The 22,527-nt window shown below is 34.0% G+C and overlaps 1 protein-coding gene across 2 annotated transcripts in view; it reads left to right on the top strand.

Moving 5' to 3' along the window:
• Positions 1 to 22,527, top strand: part of GBE1 (1,4-alpha-glucan branching enzyme 1) — a 268,038-nt gene that overhangs the window by 156,829 nt on the left and 88,682 nt on the right. For both annotated transcript variants that reach the window (XM_045785422.2, XM_045785421.2), the window contains exons 8-9: positions 17,874 to 17,989; positions 22,082 to 22,209. In XM_045785422.2, coding sequence (XP_045641378.1) covers positions 17,874 to 17,989; positions 22,082 to 22,209 — 244 coding nt within the window. The remainder of the gene's footprint in view (positions 1 to 17,873; positions 17,990 to 22,081; positions 22,210 to 22,527) is intronic.

Raw genomic sequence — 22,527 nt, forward strand, 5'->3', positions numbered from 1 at the left:
TGATCATTGCTCTTTCCTCAATACATTAATCTTCTTGAGATTGTTCTCACATTCTTCACTACATCCTGGTTTTGACAATTCACACTTGTCACCCTGATTGTATTTGGGTATTCCCTAACTCCCCAACAAAAAAAGGGGGGGGGATTTATAAACTGTGTCTTAGTTACGTTTATTTCTGCTGCTAGCTAATGTTATTCATTATATACTTGTGTTTGTTTTACTCTGAGAGATTCTCTTTATCAGTCTGGGAGCTGTCTCATTGTAGAGAATTCTTGTAGCAGAAAATTCATAGACACAAGATTTTGAAGAGGCCTCTATCACAGCTTAATCTTTAGTCCTTTGTTCAGTAGCCCTGATTCTGCTTGCCCTTACATGTCTTCAGTGATGTGAAGCTTACCTCATGAGAAGCCCAGTCCATATTTGGACAGGTCTCTCAATTAAAAAATGTTTTGTTATATTGGGTTAAAAATCTGTCTACCAATTTGTAACCCGTGGAAGTTCACGAAACAGATCCAGTCACTTTTCTATAAAGTGTGCCTTTGATATTATACTCTGGGGCTCTTTCTATTTCCAGTGCATGGATTTCCATCTCCCCACCCCCAGTTGTTTTTCCTGTTGCATTACGGGTTTTGAATTCTTATTTATTCAGCAAATGTAAATTTGTGTATGTCTGTCTTAAATGTGGAATTCTGAACTACATATCATATACCAGATGAGTTCTGACTATATCGTATTACAGGATGTCTTAGCCATTGCCCAGTATAGGAATGCATTATATCTTTGTTGTTTACTACTTATTTTATGCTTTGAAATTGTAATTGTGTCAAAATGTTAATTGTGTGTTAAGAATTGGTGCTGTTCTATCTTCTAGATTTCTAACTTGTAAGCGAGGTAACGGGAAAAATCACTGTTTAGTGACAATGCTTTGTTTTTAACCTCATTTAATCTCCATGGGGAATATTGTAAAGATTACTTAAAAAAAAAAAAACACTTCAGTGTATATCTAGTCAAAATCCTAAAACCAGTCATTTAATTTGAATTGAATTCCATAAGGTCACTAGATGAAATTTCCTGCTATACTTAGTGAATGAATGGAATATGTTAAAAGAGGAAAAGCAGACCATGTTTGTTTTCAAAAGGCTAAATTGGAAACTTGTCTGTACTCACAGTCCAGTTCTTCAGAATTATAAAACTGAACTTGAAAGCACCCTGGTCCTCTCTGACCCACTGGGGAACATAGTGGTCACCACTGGAGAGGAAAGTGGTACGTTTCTTTTCAAGTGGAGCCACCCGCAATCACAGGTGTCACCAACAAGCCTTGCAGCTTCAGAGAGCTATTGTATTGTTGCTTCGGCCAGCCATTGTGATAATAGCCTTTCGGAGGTGGCTGGGCCACTTTCAAGCTTCATCGTCGCTTAAAAGCCACATTAGAAGTGTATATTACACCTCTAATTTATCAAAATCGCTTTTTCTTTCTTGTTTTAATAAGATCATAGACCTTCCAAGAAGCCTTTCCTTATGAAGTGTTATGCACTAGGAGAAACGAATGTAGGCCTTTTATGTTATAAACACCACAAATATTTTACTCATAAAAACGTATTTGTCTTCAACTAGACATTCCTCTATTTCATCTTTAAAAGAGACACACTTTTCATAAAATAAACTGTTGCCGAAGACTAACAAGTATCTATAAAGCAAAGCATCTTTCAAATCATTCTTTGATTAACTCACTGTATCAAACAAAGGTCAAAGGATGGTGAGGAGGAGATGCGGAAACATCACGTTCAGACTTGCTTTGCCTGGCTTACTGGTGCTGTTGCTCTGGTGATAGAGGAGGCTTATTTTGAGCCAATGGGGTAGACATGTAACATGGGACATCATAATAGTTGGGAAAAAATCAGGAAATTATTACAAGAATTTACACTTCAGAGCAATACTAATTTCCATGTAAGGCCATATTTTCTTCACCTTTCCACTTGCCAACATACCTTTTTCATCCTCTGTTCACATTTATATATTTATTAATTTTGTATATCCTGGGGTTTTTTTTTTTTCTCTTTTTGCTTCATTTGTCCCTCATGCAACTGGCTGTGAATAAATTTGAATCACATTTTTATGCTGGTGACAAGTCGGAGTGCCAAATTTGAGCTATTTGAGGCTCTGTTGTGAGAAATGTTTATGTTTACGATTTCTGACATCTGTATTAAACTACCCTCATATTTTAATTATTTCTAAAGTATGTTTGATCATTAACAACCAACAGTATCAACAACAAAATACATTGTGGCTATAATTAGTAAGTTAGGAGAAAGCATTAGTGAGCAAGAGGGCTCTAGAAAAGGCAAGTTGAGATGGCTAGTGAAGTGGCACATTGTGGTAAACTCCATGAACTTCCTGGAATAGACCTAAAATGTTATTAACTTCACTGGTAATCAATACCAGCAAGATAACAAGAGAAGGCAAAAAATAAAAACAAAACAAAAAACCTAGGAAGCAAAATTACAAAATAATTTGGGAGGCAGGGAAACTTATGGGTTATAATCATTGGTATATTTTGCTGTGTCTGAGAATAAAATCTGACATTATGGTTTTTTGTCTTTGAGCATTGTTTTGGAAGGGGGATGGTCGGACAGATGTGGACCAGTGTCCCCGTCATCCACCTGTCTGCCCGTGATTTTGGAAAAACCACTTAACATCTCTTCTTTTAGTTTCCTCATCTGTAATTAGGGTATAATAATCCCTACTATAAATATAATGAGAAAATTAAATATAATTAAAGGGATAAAGCATTTGCTCCATTATAGATCCTTAGTAAACATAGAGTAGTTTTCTGTGCTTTCTTTGTTTCCCCAGTGTACAAACTGTCAAACAGGGAAAGGAAATCATCCTCAGGAGTTAACAAAATATATCATGGCTGCCAGTTATCTCGTATTGCTTATCGTTTGGGGGTCATTGAGTAATGTAGTGGGAACTGTTCACAGTGACAGTTCTATATGCCAATGAAAAAGCAAATATCAGAAACCTATTCAGTGACTTTCAGTGCATGATCTTGAAAAAGGAATTGAAAATGTAGTTTGGGGGGGCTTTTCTGAAAAGGAAAAAGATGCCATAGCCCAAATAAAGAGCTTTCCTAAATGCCTGATTTAATCAGAGAGTAACATTCAGAATTCATATTTCTTAAAGTTTCTCTTAAGAACAATATTCAGTGGAGGAAGCACAGTAGATTTAACTACAGAGTGCCTGCCCTTATTTTACTCCCATATTATGCAAAAATAATGTTATGTGGCATAGCTCATAACCAGTGATCGTAGAGGAAAAAAACACAGGGCACAGGTTGCAGATTCCCTCTTGGTGGAAATAAATGGTTTGGTGTGGGAACATTGATCACTAATCCAAAACCATTGGTGGTTGTAATGACATACTGGTATTCAACAAGTATCCAATTTAGTGATTTTTAGCAACAAGAATTAATTTTGGTAAAAGTAGCAGATTTAGTTCTAAGAAACTTGAGGGGCTAGTACAAAACTAATCATAAATAAACAGCATTAGGGAAGCCTGGGTGGCTCAGTCCGTTAAGCGACTGACTTGATTTAGGCTCAAGTAATGATCTTAGGGTTGTGGCATCAAGCCCTGCCTCGGGAGCTCAGCACAGAATCTACTTGTCCCTCTCCCTCTGCTTCTCCCCCTCTTCTCTCTCTCTCTTTCCCTCAAATAAATAGATAAATAAAATCTTTAAAAAAATAAATGGACAGCATTGTGACATTCCTTGCTTAAAACATAGTGTCTTCTTATATGTGATGCCCATTTATCTGCACTCTCTGTGCTGTCCTACAATAAACTAAGAACAATAACAAATACGAAAGTAATAGTAAGAAATGATTCAAAGTCCATCATAAAAATTAATGAATTAAAACAAAGCTGAAATTTTGAGAAATTTAACTACAAAGAGTTAAAACATAGTATAAATTGCATAATTTCTATGAGGCCTGGACACTTCTTTCTCTGCTTTCCTATGGGTGGTTCTCCAAAGTTAAGTAAATAAACAGGCGGAACCACATGGTACAGTGTGCACAACGGGCTCTGAGCTCTGACGCCTAAGTCTGGGCTTCCTCACCTCTCTCATTTATTCCTTCATTTTACATGTATTTATTATATGGCTCCTAAGTGCCAGGCACTCTGCTAGGCTCAGGGATACAGCAGTTGTAACAGGACACCTCTACTTCAGAAGCTTAGATTTATTATGTTAAAGATGAATAATGAATTACTTTTTAAAACCACACAGTGTTACATAATTGCTATGTAGAAAATAAAGGAACAACAATAGCAACAATAATCTCAAATAATAAACCAGAAAAAAGATCACAGTATCACGTAAGTGGTAAGCAAAACATAAATGAGAATGAGGATGTCGTGGTTGGTAGAGTTGCCTGGTGTCCAAAGAAGGCCTCTCCAATGTCCTATTTAGTAAAATCTGCTTGATGTTTGAGCTGGGGTCCCATTCAGGGGCAGAGAATTCCAGGCAAAGTGTGACATCCCTGTGCTTGAGGAACAGAAAGAAGGCTGCTGTAGCTGTGCTTAGGGGGGAGGAGAAGGTCATGGTATTAGCCTGCTGCCAGGTTATACTGGACCTTGTAACCAGCTCTTCAGACTGGAGTTTATTCTAAATGAGATGGGACTTGATTCAATAGGGTAGTGTCGCTCTGAATGGGCAAGATTTGGGCCCAACTGTGTGTCATTATTCTCTGACATCACACTGCACATTTGCAAAGAGACTGGGCATTAGCTCTAATACCATAACTCTAACTCTATATATCATAAATATAGTATCGTAGATACAACATATATATATATATTTCCAATGGGTGGTTTTAGTAGTTCAACCCGAGTCATTATATAGGAAAAGAAATTGTAAAACATACCATGAAACTTTAAAATAATTTTGTGACTTTTCTTAAAAAGTTCATTTTGTAAACATAGGCTAAATTCTCAGACCTTTCACCAGATACCCTGATATTCTGAAGAAGAGACGTTTTTATTTCCCAGGGCCTGCATCCATTGCAAATGCGAAGTTTCTTCTACTCTGTTGTCTTATCTTTTACAAACATGTCACTTTGCATTTTTCTCTAGAATATATTTGCGTTTATTTTACTCTTAAATAGCTTCTTAAATTGCTGTCAAGAGACAGATATCCATAGTAGTCCAGCTGCTTTGATTCTGCAATGAAAGAGACCTGAATTTAAACACTTACATCATCACTGGTCAGCTGTGTGGATATGGATGAGGTACATACTGACGCTGGTGAAATGTGGCTTTTAATTGCAGTAGGAGGCAGGCTATGGTCTGTGGGCCGAATCTGTCCAAATCTGTTTCCTGTTTTTGTAAATAAAGTTTTAGTGATATTCAGGCATGCCCATTCCTTTACGTATAGCCTATGACCCCTCTCATCCAGCAGAGCTGAGTTATTACAACATAGACTGAGACCATACGTAGCCCACAAGGCCTAAAATGTTTATATCTGGCTCTTTAAAAAAAAAATCTAGTAACCCCAGTTATACTGCATACCTCTGAATGTTGTTGGAATTCCATGTGGGAACACTTCATATAAAGCATTTAGTGTAAGGCCTGACATTTAGTAAGTATTCAATATATATTTGTAGGGGCACCTGGGTGGCTCAGTCAGTTAAGTCTCTGTCTTCAGCTCAGGTCATGATCCCTGGGTCCTGGGATCGAGCCCCACATCAGGCTCCCTGCTCAGCGGACAGTCTGCTTCTCCCTCTCCCTCTGCTGTTCTCCCTGCTTGTACTCTCTCTCTCTCTCTCTCTATATATATATATATATACATATATATCAAATAAAGAAAGAAATAAAATCTAAAAAAAATTTAAATATATATATTTGTAATAGAGTTTTTAAAAATTCATTTTGTTTACTTTCAAATTAATCAGGTCCGATTGAGTTTTAAGAAGATGGATCTTTATGTATATCTTTGAGGGGTACCAAGCATCCAAGTTTGAGACATCTGTTTTTAAGCTGTAGTGTTTTGGTGACACTTGCCCATTTCTGCATTAATAACACTCCTGGACGTTGGAAGTTTTATTTTGCCCACTAATGTGTCCTTGGTATGGATATTATCAATTATACATAGGTAAAAGTCGTTGGCTATATTACAGCAATATGGGTAGATTGTTAAATTAATCATTGCAGAATCCTTTGAAAATCTAGGCAGCAATGTGCAAATGCAAAATTTATAACTGGAGCAAACAAAAAGAAACTGATGATTCCTTAAGGATACTGATGTTTTTGTGGTTTCTTCCTTTTGTTGTTGTCACCAGAGATTTATATAACATTTGGGGAAATTTTCAATATTTAATCATAAGCATTCTTATTCCAGTGTAGCCTGTACATACAGGCCATCCTGAAATTACTCTAACTAGAGGCTGGACATACTGTTGTTTGTAATTGGGGTATATGTTTGCAAAATGCCCTCGTGTATTAAAATTTCTAATAAACAAATACATGTATTGATAAGGAGGTATGATTAGTGAAGAATTTAATAATTTCACTCTTCATAGTGGTAAACATGTTGTAAAAGTTCCCTAAACAAGGATTGTAAACTGGGGGGAGGGGGGCAAAGAAAGAGGATAATCTTTTGAGTGTTCCAACTAAATAATTTCTTAATTTGTTTTCTTTGTGAAAATATCCTGTTAAAAGTCTACAGCATACTAATTACAGAGCCATTTTGTAGGTGTCCAAAGTATCGTAATCATTAAGTTGCATTTATTCCAGTGGAATAGAGCGTGTTGTTCTTACTTGCCATTTCCTATTTCGTTGACTCTGAAAATGGGATTTCTTAAATAATATGTATTCGTTTAATTTGTTTTTTTTTGTTGTTATTGTTTTTAGTGCTTTAGAGTTAATGTTGGATTTTTTAAAATGTTGATTTGTTATTTGAATTTTTTAAGTTTTCTTTGCACCTTATTAAATCAGTTCAGGTCAATTTGTTTAAGATTAATTTTTTGAAAAAGTATAGTATGTGGTTCCTACCACATGGACATTTATGGTTAAATTGGGAGACCAGGTTTATTAGTTGCATGAACCAGTTTATATCTCCTGTTATCTTTTATGTAGCACTAATGTAAGGAATCATCAGATTTTGTGATACGTATGCCAGGATTTGAATAATGAGTAGCATTTGGATAGGAGAGAAATAGCAAATGATTCTTATATTGGATCCTTTAGGACGTGTAGGCTGGATAGTTTTAGTTTTGTTTTTGAATATAGTTGTTTATTTTTCCATTTCATCCAGAATTGTTTTATTGTCTAAAACACAGTATTTGATGTGATAAACCTGTAGGTCTAGAATCTGTTAGTGTATAATGAAATGATTCAAATTATTTAGTCTACATCCTAAAAGTCAGAAATTTTTTTACCTTAACATTTTGCTTTAACAAAGTTTATGAAATTAGGAGAACAAATAATGGAGTACCCTCTTTTAAAAATTATCACAATAAGATTCAGAGAGATTATATATTTATACTCATTTTTGCAAAATTGGCTTGAATACAGTTTTCTTGACTCCTAATTTACTGCTGTTTCTTTGTGAATACAAATGTTTTGTTAATTTTCATTAAGTAGAGTAAGGCATAATTTTCTCATAAAATGCATCAAACCAGGGTACCTAATATCTGTAACTTTTCAAATTCATATATAAATATGTATATTTATATGTATTTAATAGATTTCCAGTAACAGCTGGTTTATTTTGATTGGCTTTTACTTTGCTTCTTCAACGAAGGTTTAAAAGGAAAAGAGGCTAACGAGAGAAAAGGGAAAGAGGAAAGAAGGAAAAGGAAAGGAAAGAGAAGAAGAGGTCATATGGAGAGCTAGATTAGATGAAGGAGCCACAGAGAGCAAAGGAGGAAAAGAATGGATTCTCAAGAGTGACAGAAAAATCAGAGTCTGGCTTGAAAGAGACAAGAATTGGAACAAGAGTTAAGAACAGAGTGAGATTTGATAGGTAAAGAGGCTATGACATAGAGTGGGGATTTCCCAGAGACATATATTGCTAGAAAGAATACTATTTCAAAGGTATTCTCTTTAAAGAGGAACATTCTGGAAAAAAACATGATTGAAACAGTGAAGAATAATTGATCTTTGTGTGGGGAGGTCAGTCACAAAGTGATCACATAAAAATATTCATCTTATTTTTTCTTACCCTCATCTGTTTGTTTGATGGCTCATTTGATACTTTTCTGCAAAATCTGATAATGTTGACCACACATTAGAATCAGTTTTTAAAGGAGGCCTTACGTTAAATGCTACACTAGAAAACTTATAGTAAGTAATAAAAATGTATTCCTGCTATGTCTGTCAGACATGGATTGGCAGCTTTTCTGAACTAAATTTATTTCTTACGAATTTGAATGGGTGATGTATTGCCTAATTTATCCTATAGAATCTTCAGGATTATTAATCACTATTGTAATTAAATGTATTTATGGTATTATTTATAAAATGTCTGTCTCTCCCATTATGCCCCAAACCCCATGCAAATGGGTATTGTGTATTTTGTATTCATTACTATATTCCCAGCACCTAGCACTGTACCTGGCACAAAGTAGGTACTTAAGAAATAAATGTTGAATGCATCAATAAGTAAATACTACACTACTCCAGAAAAAAAAAATGGTGAGTTAAAAAAATAAGGCTTGTTTTGTTTTGATACTAGCCAAAACATGCTTATCTTTATGAAGATTTATTTTCAATATAAAAAAAATATAGTACTAGAACACATTGGCTTGTTCCAATTTATACTTAACCTATTATATAAACAAATAGACATCTAAAATCTGTTTATTATCTAATAGGAGTTCTCCTTAGTCAGTTCTTTATTGTATATCAAACTGCTTATAATGCGATTATCCCATTATCTCATTTAATCCCCTCCTAGAGGGTGCTGAAATTTTCTTCCATTTTACAGTAAGGAAAACTGAGGCCTGGAGAGGTTAAATACCTTGCTCAAGTTCATACAATTAGTTTGACTACATATAAGAGCAATGGATATGTGGGACTTATGTAGTGTTAAAAAATTGGTGTACCAAGGAAATTGCCAAAAATAAGAATTAATATATTCACGGTCATGCCAAATGTGGCAGTATAAAATTATACTTAAGAATTATTGTTTTTTTGGGTGTGTGGGTGGCTTAGTTGGCTAAGTCTCTGCCTTCAGCTCAGGTCATGATTTCGGGGCCCTGGGATGGAGCCCTGCGTTGGGCTCCTTGCTCAGCAGGAAGTCTGTACCTATTACCTGGGTGACCCTGAGCATTTTGTTTAACTTTTTTAAATTTCAGTTTCCTCAACCATAAAACATACTTGATATCACAGCCTCACTAAAGTGAGACTATATATAATAAGTGGAGTCTAGAAGCCAGTAGACACACGCAGGGACTTTGAATTCCTTTTTATTTCCTATTTAATATTTACATTTCTCCTTTCTATTCTACTCCAGCCAGCCTACCAAAAGCTGTTCCTTTGTAGGGTGTGTGCAGATGTACATTAGAGAGCTATGTACAATTTAGCAAGTTCAGGGCAAAATTGAAGACTGCTGAAGAAGTGATGGTTGAAGTTTAAATATGACTAATACCAGCTACATACTGTTTTCCTTGGGTTTCCCACCCCAGAACACACATACTTACATGCACATGCGCGTACATACACACCACTTCCTGAGGAACTAGGTGCCTCTCTTTTTGCCCCAGGCCTTACCTCTCTCCCTATGTAACTGGTATTCCCCAGTTCACCTTCTCTCTGGAGTATATATCGGTTTTGGTCACAGAGTACATTGTTGCATATTGAAAACAACTTCCTTGGGGTTCTAAATATCTATATTTAAATATCTAAATATCTTTATATAAACTATATAAGCCTCGAATGTTGTCCTAAAATAGTCATTATTTGGGGCTGATAGTCAAGGAAAATCTTCTTATAGTCACTATAGTCTACGAAATCATGATTATTTTGGACTGGCAAGGAAAACTAATTATCAGATGCTTTATGCGTGTATATCTGCAAGATCTTTATTCTCCTTCACCTGTATTTTTCTCATTTATGTTTGATGCTATTCAGATATATTGATCTATAAGTTGCCTCAAATCATCTTTTGAAATGAAACTGACTAAATAAAAGTGAATGAACATGTTATATCTAATTATAAATTTTAATTAGATGATAGGAACTTATCAAGTTCAGGAATGTGTTTTTCTATAATACAAATATTATAATAGCTTACTTAAGTATCATAGTTAATTTACTAGAGATAAATCAATTAGAAGGGGAAAATGAAAAAGCGGAAACATATGAATAGTTAATGTTTGCAAACTTTTCTATTAAAATAAGCGTTTAGGGCACCTGGGTGTCTCAGTTGATTAGGCATCTGCCTTCAGTTCAGGTCATGATCCCACAGTGCTAGGATTGAGCCAGTGGCAGGCTCCCTGCTCAACGGGGAGTCTGCTTCTCCCTCTGCCCCTCCACCCTGCTCATGCTCTCTCTCTCCCTCTCAAATAAATAAAATCTTTAAAAAATAAGCTTTTAAAAGCTGATTACCAATTTTGGTTTAGTATTTGTCAATTGACATACATATATGTACATTCAAGTCACAGTCACTTGTTTTGATCTGGGGCACTAATGAGCTTCATTCTATAAATAAGGGAGGATTTTTAACCTTGTTTGAAAGACATGGGTATGTGTGTATCTAGGTGCCCATGTCTCTATATATATTTAAGTATAATTAGTTAATTTACAGTGATTTATTCTGGAGAAAACAATGTTTTGTTCAGATGAGAACAGAATCCCTCACCTGTGTTCCACCAGAGAGTGTGTCATCGTTGGGCTCTCTACTTTCTGTACCTTGGCTTGCTCAACTTCTGAGTCCTCTACCTTGAAAAAGATTTAAGTTCTCTCCAAACGTTAGTAGGATATTTTGTAAGCATTAATGCTTTGAAAGTTCATTTTTGGTAACAGTTTTTGTGAGGAAGCAGAGAAATAAGAACCAATTTAAAAACAAATGATGTATTAATTTCTTAAGTACCCAGGGTAATCATCATCAGAGTGTGTTATTATTTGATTTATATTTGTCTTTTTCTTTTCTATCAGACTGAAAACTTTCACTTTTGCTCTCACTGATTGTCCCTGTGATCTCTCACTACTCCCCAAATGCACAAGCACACACGCACACACCTACATACCCAGGTACAAACACACGCCCCGTCAAGTATGCCTTTTCCTAATCTTACTTGAGCAGGAGACCAAGCTTGTTAAGAAATCGATCAAATTAGAGAAAAAAGAGACTTGAAAATTTCTCAGGTATTTTTTTAAGCAAAAAAATATAATTGGAAGGATTTAACATATATATAAAGGTACAATATGCTATCTTTTCGCACTTATTTCCTAGAGAATACCTGATTGGACTTATAGATACTACAAATAGAGGTAATTTTTATACATTATTTAATAAGCTAAGTACAGTTTAGGCCTTCAGGGAAAGAAAATGTTTTATTATAATAATGAATGTAGATAACCAGGGCTCAGTGAATATAATGTTATTAAAGAACATAGTAATTTATATAAAATAAAGTTGTGTGGGTTGAAATCTAGAAAATAATGTGATATTGAAAAGAAAACTTCAAAATCATATTTTATAATAACCATTTGTTCTGAAATTTATATTATTACAGATTTTAGTAGTCAAATTAACAATCTGTCTCACTAGCATTTTGTGCTACTTGCTATCTAATTTTTTTAAATTAATATATAAACAATAGCTTCAATATAATTCTCAGTGTCCAAAAGTCCAGATACATTTTATGATTGATGACACTACTGTCTGGTATTAGATATGATCATTAGATTATATTGATCATGTTTCTCGCTTAATCATTTCCTATTGACTGACAGTGTACAATTTCTGTTGACAAAATACAAGCAAAATACAACATTTTTTCTTTAGTGGTTAATTTCATTAAATTTAAATTGATGAGTTTTTTTTTAAATGGAGTAGGTAGATATTACCTGCTTTTCAATGTCAGTAGCTTCCATAGAGTATCTTCCTTTTAAAAATGTTATTTTTATTATAATTTAAGATTCTATCCTTTTATTTGCCATGCCATACCTTCTTCATAAAAGAAAAAGTCTTAAAGTATTTTCTTTGCTCAAGGTCGACCTACTGCCTGAGTTGAAATACCCAGATCAAAATATGCAGTTTTGTTTCATGGTGTTAGACTGTACTATTTGATAGCTGTTCAGCTTCAAAGATTGTGGAATAACAAAGAAGAATTTATAATTTTCTTCAGAATTTTATATTTAAGACTCTTTACTAATGTTTCCTATTAATTATAGAATGCTAGTAGTTTTAATAACATCCAGTGGACAAAGTTGCTTATTTTGAAAATCCCAGAATCTATTCAGGAGCATAATTAAAAACAACATTTTGGCAAATAGGTTTAAATTACAAAATGTAGCTTCGTCTAATAAATGTTGTTCTATCTGATTATACTTGTTCACCAAGAAAATTTGACAATGTTTTATTTCATTATAAGAAAAATTGACAATGTTTTATTTCATTATAAAGTTCATTGGCAGAATGTGAGACAATCAACAGTTTTTGATTTTAGAGATACTTTCTAGAAACCTTAATATTGGAATTATCTGTGTAACAAAATTTGCTTAATAAATCTTCATTACTTGATTACAGGTTGAATATTTCAGACAGCTAAACCAATTAGAATCATGATTATTTTGATTGCTAGAAATTCTTAAATGTATATATTATTCAGCCATATATTCAGTTTTTATATTAGACACCTGTTTATGATTCACAGGAAAGTCAGCTGCATTTTATTATCTTTTTTTGGATCGTAGCAATTTTGTTTTCCTTACAAAGAATATGAATAATCTGATCAGTTAACTTGGCAATATAGATCACATAGTACTTGTTTCTAACAACTTACATGTTGATTAGTTTAAGATATAAAGCTAATAAGTAAAATAGATTACTTCTCATACACATTCATCCTGGCCCCCAAAGCATATTTGGCATCACCTTCTAAAATTTAACATCTAACTCTTCCAGTTATTTCTTTGGTTTCTAAGAATAGGCTTTAAAAACTTCATATCAATGGAGAAATCTTAAAATCAAAGTCCCACCTTGTCTGCTGGAACACATCAGAGTAAAACTGCTCCTAAATTGCACTTTATATTTTTATGGGACTCTAATCAATGGGATATATCAACTGTGTTATGGGCTGTCTGATGACATTTTAAGGTAGAAGAAGTAAATTGCCTTTTTTATTGTACCCTTTGCCAGACATTTTCACACTTTGATCAAGGCAAACCATACAGTTGAGATGACTCAGTTTATTTATTACTAAAGAGCGTGTTAAGTAATATTTCTAATTCAGTCATTATTCAGAATACATCATAACCCTTCTTCTCAGCACCGTCCCCCCGGAAGAAGGAAAAATGGAATTTATGGGTATAGGACTTGAAAATTATGATGGTAGAAATAGTAATAGACATCTTTCAAAAATCTGTGTTTCCACTGGTACTTGTTCCTGAAGCTTGTTCTGCTGTTCTCTTTAAAGGCAGATCTCAGATTCAGTGAACTCGTTCATTCATGTACAAGCTTAATGATTTCATGTCCATGTGGTGCTGGAAGGTAGCATGCAGAGCAGAATGCTTCAACCTGACCTCCTTACATATTAGATTTCTTTAAGATTATTTATTTATTTTAGAGAGTGAGAGAGCAAGGTGGGGAGGGGCAAAGGGGGAGGGAGAGAGACTCTCAAGCAGAGCTGACAGGGGCTCAATTCCATGACCCCGAGACCATGACCCAAGGAAAAGTAAGAGTCGGAGGCTTAATTGACTGAGCCACCCAGGTGCCTCCACATTTAGATTTTTAATGTGTATTTAGAGTCTTCCACTTGGTTTTGAAATCTCAGTACCTCTGAGAGCAAATGACTTTAAAAGTAGTTTTCTCCAGTAACCTATAGTAAAGGTTTTATAATTATGTAATAAATGTTAGGCTTTGCTTCCTGCAGCAAAGAGTTAGTATAGCACAGTTAAGATTGCTATTCTTAGAAATGCCTCCTTGCAAGATTGGCCCCTGGCTAGCCATCGGGGACCTGGATTTGGAGAGGGTTCTCACCATTCCCAGGACTGAAAACAGTGGTTCACTGCACCTGAACACTTCATACAAGCAATATGTCTTATACTGAGCACCCAGTTTCCTTCTGGGAATCTAGATTTTGATATGTGTCAAGGCAGAGGATACCCAGTCACCAGCCTCCAATAAAATCACTAGGAACTGCGTTTCTAATGAGTTTCCCTGGTAGACATTTCACAAGTGTGGTGACAGTTTGTTGTTGGAAGGATTAAGAGCGACTCTGTCAGGAGAGGACTCTTGGAAGCTTGTGTCTACGCTCCTCTGAACTTTGCCCTATCCGTGTGCCTTTTCTTTTGTTTATTTTGCTTTTTATCCTTTTGCTGTAATAAATCATACCCATGATCACAACTATATGCTGGTTCCTGTTTGTCCTCTTAGGACCCCTGGTGTACCTTTCCCCTTGTAATTTAAGTTCAGTGATCTGGGATAAATATATTTATATAATAGTTAAATACAACTGTCTATATTCAGTTGGATATTTACCTAGTGTAAGAAGAAAAGGGAGGGGAGCCACGTCTTCATTCCAATGGCAATATAAACACTCTATGACCTACTGTTTTTTAAGCTTTGAGTTCTGGGTCATGTCCATGATCGTTTATAGACTCTGTATATAGATCATTTATGGGTTCTCTGTCTTGTTAGATCTCTAAAGTTCCGATTTTATACAAACAATGTGTTCTAATGTTAGTTTCATCAGGATTCTGAGTTTACCGAGAGTGAATTAGTCCCTCTAGATTAATCATGTAAAATGATAAGAGACACAAAATTGGGACCACAGAGATATTGAGAATATATTGATGAGTCTGTCTTTCCCCCTATTTCCTGCATGAATAGTTCATTTTTTCTTAATCAACAAAAGCTAATTATTTATAAAATATTACTCTTATAAGACTAATTGTTGTGTTGTTACGTAACTCCTCTTAATAGCCTAGTTTTAGAAAATGTATATAATGAGAGAATTAATATTTTTAACTTTTGCTTTTCATTTGCTGCTGCCAGCTTTAAAATTTTAGATCTAACTTTTTTTCCTTGAATGTATTTCCTGAGATTTTGTTATTAAAAAAATAAAACTTTCTAGATTTCACCTCCCTACTGTTTTTGTTCTAGTTTCATCCCTTATAGAATTTTGTGTATCTCTTTTCTGTCTCTACAGATAACAGTTTATGCTTCAGCCATGATTCATCAAAATAAAATAAATTATTTTGAAAGCTCTACAAATTTGATTTATTCCTATCAGTTTAATCTTGTGATCCCCCCCCCCAGGATTGTTAATGTTGTTTAGACATTGTTTCAGGTTAAGAGCATTTCAAACTCTAACATGTAGAATTTAGTATTTTTTTTAACCCATTCGATTTTTTAAATTTAGATGCTCCATTGTCATTGTTGTTTCTTTTCAGATTATCACAGGGAATTCTTTTTCTGTTTATCCATGCCAAGAATCTGTCTATGCATATAGTCACAGCTAAATATGTCTTTTTCTTTTAATATGTTATACTTTTTTTGGTCAAGAAGAGAATAGATTAAATATTTTAGCAATAGGAATGACTAGGCCATTGATAATGCTGACCATAATCAACTAAGTGATATTGTGCAATGCTTTCTTTTCCGTTATTAAATTCACTTTTTTTTTGTTTTTATTGGATTGCACTATCATTGGTTCTTTTTTTTTTTTTTCTCTTTTATAGATATCAGGACACAGTTTTTACATTTAAACCTGTGTCTAGTCTGCCTAGGAAACATTCAATCCATAATATTTATATTAGGAATTGATAGCAACTGTCTACAAGCCCAAGCTGGTGATATAAATGAGTATAGGGCTGGTATTGGAAAACATGGAGTGGCAGGAACTGGGAAGAGCTTAGGAGGTCCACGTTCTCTCTGCAGGCATTCAGAGTGAGAATTTGCAGTCCTCTGCAAGGTAAACAAAACAGTAGTGCATGCCACATTAGGCCCAGGGACAGTTTGTGATCTTTGGTTTATGTGTTCATATCTTCATACATCTACCCAAGATATATAGTATTTAAATAGGTTTTGTTCCTACTCCGGGGTATTTTTGACTAAAAATATCTTTCCATTTACCTTTCAGAAGTAAAGTATACATTACCAGTTGTGAATAGCCAAATTAGAAAATATGTCCTTTTCAAAATATTGTTTACAAAGGATTATTGATATGGAAATTTCTTCATGTCTCCTTTCTGGAGTACTCCTATAGCAACTTTGTTTAAAAAGTATGGACATGCTTCCTATTGTGCTGTGAACCAAAGTGCCTCTAAAAAAATAAGTTTTTTAACTTAAATGAAACTTCAAAAAATGTATCGATATTAGAAAGTCCTATACAAAATAGAGTAACTTTGATTATGTTCAGTTGTGGAATACCTCTTTGTTTTTATTAATTTCTTTTTGGTAAACAGTTATTTTTTTTTCTCAACCCCTAAATAAATATGTGTTTGTAGAAACATTAGGAAATTCTGCCTTCATCATGGCTTGGACTCAACAATGTAAAACCTCCTCACTACATTTTCAGATCTACTGCATTGCTTGTATTTCTTTTTTTTCATTGTTGTTTTTTTTTTTTAATTTCAGTAAGTTTGCAAAACTCAAAGTAACTTATTTAAAGCAGTTAGTTACTAACAACTCATCTTTCCCCAAAGTTTGGATTAACTCTTCTGAAGTTGATTGTGGTGACTTAATATCCACATATGTCAGATTGCTGTTTAATATATGGAAGGTTTAAAAAAATACATAAATTTTAACTGGGTTAAAGATTTGTGTTCACTATAACTGCTTTGTCATTAAACTAAATGAGGTATTAAAGTCTTAAAACCGGAGTTATAATAAGATAGAGAACTCAACCATAACTGTATGACTAAAGAAAATACTAATTGACAATGCCTTCTTTTCAATTGTCCGAAATAGGCTTGTTTCGTGTGGCGTTTTTAATTGAGTTAAAACAGTTCTTTGTTTTCCTTCTGTTTTTATGGATGTACGACTCTTTAACTTGTAAAACTTGTTACTTCATTACTCATGTGTGTTTTAGTAATTAGGTTTCTTTTTCTTTACCCTCACAAAACACAATAGTCTAGTAAATGTAATATTGGTTATCATGTGGTTGACTTTAAGTCTTTTTCTTTTAATTTTTTATTCTAAATATATGTTTGAAATTGTAGAACTAGGAAATATTTTAAGCAAACATTGGAGGTAGTTTTTCTAATGATGACGAAATTATATTTTCTGAAAGGAGGAGTTATGTAAATAAAGTTATGTTGCATGAAAACTCTTGATGAAAATTTAGAGATCAGTGACAGATTTTTTCATTGCTGTTGCTGTAAGCAATACTATGGACTAATCACTGTATGGTTGCTGAGGACACAGCGTTGAACAAGAGAGTCCCTGCACTTTGGACCAAACTTACACACTTTCTCTCAGTTTTTCTTAGATATTAAGTGATTTTGCAACCAAAGAAATTTAATAATCTCTTAGAATGAATTTCATCAAAGAAATGTGATACATAATAGTTTCCTGGTTTTTGTATATTTCTTTGAACGTCATGATTCCTAAGATATTTAAGTTATAATTAATACTCTTAGCAAACAGTGTATAAAAAGGAAACGACTATAAACAATGCATTCAAATATATTTTTTTCTAATGTTTTAGCTGGGAAGTTTTAAGATTCCTTCTGTCAAACATAAGATGGTGGGTAGAAGAATACGGCTTTGATGGATTTCGTTTTGATGGTGTTACATCCATGCTCTATCATCACCATGGAATGGGTAGGTAGCCTAACATATTACAGATGCAACTAATGATTTCATTTTTTTTTCTTTTTACTGGAATATTAAAACCAGGTTTAGGGTTCAGGTACAGAGTTGCAATGACCATTATTGTTGGCTTGATTTTTATCAATTTCATTTGTATGTCCTTTCTCTATTGACTTCTGATCCCTTTTTGGCAAGAGATTGGATATAAATACATTTTATAAGTAAATAAATGATAATGCTTTTCTTTGAAATATATCTACTTAATAATATTGCTCTTCTTAATAGGTGGCTTTCCTTTAAAAGTGTTTTATGTAGTTTAATTTTTTTCTATTCAAATATAGCATACAGTGTTAGTTTCAAGTATACAAAATAAAGATTCCACCATTCTGTACATTACTCAGTGCTTATCACAATAAGTGTATACTTAATCCCCTTCACCTATCTCACCCAGCTCCACACCCACCTCCCCTCTGGCAACCATCAGTTTGTTCTGTATATTTAAGAGTCTGGTTTTTCGTTTGTCTCTTCTTTCTTTGCTCACTTGATTTGTTTCTTAAATTGCACATATGAGTGAAGTCATATGGTATTTACCTTTCTCTGACTGACTTATTTCACTTCGCATTATACTCTTTAGACCCATCCATGTTGTTACACATGGCAAGATGTCATTCTTTTTTATGGCTGAGTAATATTCCATTATATATATGTGCGTGTATATATATATACACACACACACATATACACATATACATATATATAATCACAACTTCTTTATCCATTCATCTCTGGATGGACACTTGGGTTGCTTCCATATCTTGGTTATTACAAATAATGCTGCAATAAACATAGGGGTGCATGTATCTTTTTGAATTAGTGTTCTTTGGGTATTCTTTGGGTAAAAACCTATTTGTGGAATTGCTGGATCATATGGTAGTTCTATTTTTAATTTTGGAGGGGGCCTCCATACTGTTTTCCACAGTGGCTGCACCAATTTATATTCCTACCAACAGTGTACAAAGTTTCCTTTTTCTCCATATTCTTGCTAACACTTGTTATTTCTTGTGTTTTTTATTTTAGCCATTCTGAGGGGTAAGAGGTGATATCTCATTGTGGTTTTGATCGGTATTTCCTTGATGATTAGTGAGGTTGACCATCTTTTCATGTGTCTGCTGGCTGTCAGTATGTTTTCTTTGAAATAATATTTATTCATATCCTCTGACCATTTTTAATTGGATTATTTGGTTTTTTGATGTTGAGCGGTATAAGTTCTTTATATATTTTGGATATTAACTTCTTATCAGATACATCATTTGCATATATCTTCTCCCATTCAATAGGTTGCCTTTTTGTTTTGTTAATGATTTCCTTCACTGTGCAAAAGCCTTTTATTTTGGTAGAGCCCCAGTAGTTTAATTTTGCTTTTGTTTCCCTTGCCAAAGAAGACCTATCTAGAAAAATGTCTGGGTGATGTCAAAGAGATTACTGCCTATGTTTTCTTCTAGAAATTTTATGGCTTCACGTCTCACATTTAACTTTAATCTATTTTGAGTCTATTTTTGTGTATGGTCTAAGAAAGGGGTCCAGTTTCATTTTTTGCATATAGCTGTCCAGTTTTACCAGCACCATTCGTTAAAGAGGCTATCTTTTTCCCACTGTCTATTCTTGACTTCTTTGTCATAGATTAATTGACCATAAAAGTGTGGGTTTATTTTTGGGCTCTCTATTCTCTTCCATTGATCTATGTGTCTGTTTTTGTGCCAGTACTATTGTGTTTTAATTACTACAGCTTTGTGCTAGATCTGGAAATGTGAGATCGTGATACCTCCAGTTTTGTTTTCCTTTTTCAAGATTGCTTTGGCCATATGGGGTATTTCGTGGTTTTGTGCAAATTTAGGATTATATGTTCTAGTTCTGTGAAAACTGCTGTTGATATTTTGATAGGAATTTCTTTGAATTTGTAGATAGCTTTGGATAGTATAGACATTTTCACAATACTGGTTCTACCAGTCGATCAGCATGAAATAGCTTTCACTTTGTTAGTATCATCTTTAATTTCTCCCATCAGTGTTTTATAGTTTTCAGAGTACAGGTATTTTACCTCCTTGATCAAGTTCATTCCTAGGTATTTTATATTTGTTGGTGTAACAGTAAATGGGATTGTTTTCTTAATTTCTCTGTTACTTCATATTAGTGTATAGAAACTCAACAGATTTCTGCATATTAGTTTTGTATCTTGCAGTTTTACTAAATCCATGTATCAGTTCTAATAGTTTTTGGTAGAATCTTTAGGATTTTCTGTATATAGTATCATGTCATCTGCAAATAGTGAAAATGATGAAAAACTGAGAGCTTTTCCTGTAAGAACAGGAACTAGACAAAGATGTCTGCTCTCACCAGTTTTATTCAACACAGTACTGGAAGTCCTAGCCAAGAAACAAAATGTTTGTAAGCTAACCATTTATCGAAGCACCCATAGGATGTGAACGTGACAGCAATTATAATGAGAAATAAATAACAAAAAAAAAAAAAGGGAGAGAGAGAATCTTTGTGAACGTCTGGGTCTCTTTGCATATTAAACACTGATGAAAATGTGTATATTTTAAGTTAGATGTTCACAGTTAAAATTAAATTAGAAATTAATTTGTAATTAAAAACATTGATCAGAGATCTTCAGTTTAAAAATTGTTCAAAGAAGTGGAATCGCAGAATCCTAATTCCTCAGTATATAATGTGGTGAATAATTATTATTTTTTAATGGCCAAATATTTACCAGCAACAACGAATCTGAAAAAGGGACATAACTATAACTCTTGAAAAGTGGCTGCCAGGGAAAGAAGCTATATTCAAAGCAATCTGCCCTTAATCATGGTCCTGCCCGCATGAAATGTCCCTAGGAAAGAAGTTGTGTCTATAAAACATGACAGGTTGCACTGGTATCCTCCAGTTTGGAGAGAAACTGACTGAAGGGATGAAGAAGGGAGGCATGGCAAAGTTCCAGAGAGCCTCTCCTAGATTACAATACTTGTATTCCTTTGCAGAACTTCTCTCTGCTGAGGGCTTGGTATTTTCCAAGGAAATGTGGAGTTAGTAAATGAACTGGAAAAAAAAAAAAAAAGAGAGAGATAAAGCAATTAACGTCAAAACACTAAGTGTTCAATTTATAAAAATTGAGTGATAAAGAGAAGTTCAGCAGGTGACAGAAAGAAAAAGCAATTTACCTGTGTGGATGGAAACAGTGGCTGAACTCATACTTTTCTGTTGCCAACAGCATTGTCTAAAAAATTCTTAGGGAAACAAAATTTGACTCAAGAATTTGATAATTAAATTGCCATTCAGGTATTTAATTGAATGAGCTTGAGGAATAAAACTTCCATAATTATATTTGAAAATATCATTTAGTGATGGGATCTAGCAAACTGGAAAAAAAAAGTGAGTCAAAATAAAACGCTTGATATAGGGAAGAGGGAAAAGGCACGTGTTGGACACTAATTTGACTTAATTACAAATGAATAAACAATTCAAGGAATCGGAAGTAAGTGCTATGTACCATAAGCAATCAAAATTAGGATGTGGGGGAAGAGAAGGTAGAAGAAAATTGGAGGATGTTAAAGTCTTTTGTCACAGAAACTCTGTATTGCATAAAATGGAGCACATATTTAAAATAATATAAACACTGTGTCTCAATGTTATGATGGTTTTCATATTTGCTTTTCTTTACTTCAAAGGGTTCTAATAGGAACTAGCTAACATTAACACCTCTTGACACGAGAAAAAAATGTAAACATTGAAATCTAGAATTTGGCATCATTTCATTTTTTTGCTTTAAAATTATGTTAAAATTAAATTAAAATTTTCAATTAAAGTGCTTTGTTTGCTTTTGAAAAACAAAAATTAAGTTGCAGGATTGTCTGAATTCCAAATGTTTGCTATGGAGTACTTTTCTAAGGTAGAACATATATTTGCTGATGATAATATTACATGATATTGAGGCTCATTACACTTTGCTATGATAACAAAACTGTTCTCAATAAACTAATTGGTGGGGGCACTTGTGCTAAGTTAAGGCTTGCATGTTAACATCCATATTGATTTTCTGTTCCCTAGGTCAAGGTTTTTCAGGTGATTACCATGAATATTTTGGACTTCAGGTAGATGAAGATGCCTTGATTTATCTCATGTTGGCAAATCATTTGATTCACACGTTGTATCCAGATTCCATAACAGTAGCTGAGGTAAAGCCATGATGATCTCTACCCTCTGATCCCCTTTAATATAGAACATTTTGTCAGCATACAATATTTGAATGATGAATCTCATGTTGTCAATAATTGCTTAACTGAAATCACACCCTGACTCTAGAGCAGCTGTCTTGTATGGGTGGCACATTATTTAGAATGCAGAGTTTTCTTATTTGGAGAACAGTGTGCGCTAATTACTTGTCATCATTCCATTGTTACAAAAGAAAATGCCAGTGGTTAGAAAGTAAAATATCCTAATCAGTGGACAGGTCCTTCTGCCGTGAGACCTTCACTGGACAAAAGAATTGAATA

The sequence above is a fragment of the Ursus americanus genome, chromosome 4 (assembly GCF_024610735.1).
Source record: "Ursus americanus isolate L20-20 chromosome 4, mUrsAme1.1.p, whole genome shotgun sequence".
In the NCBI taxonomy this organism is placed as follows: Eukaryota; Metazoa; Chordata; class Mammalia; order Carnivora; family Ursidae; genus Ursus; species Ursus americanus.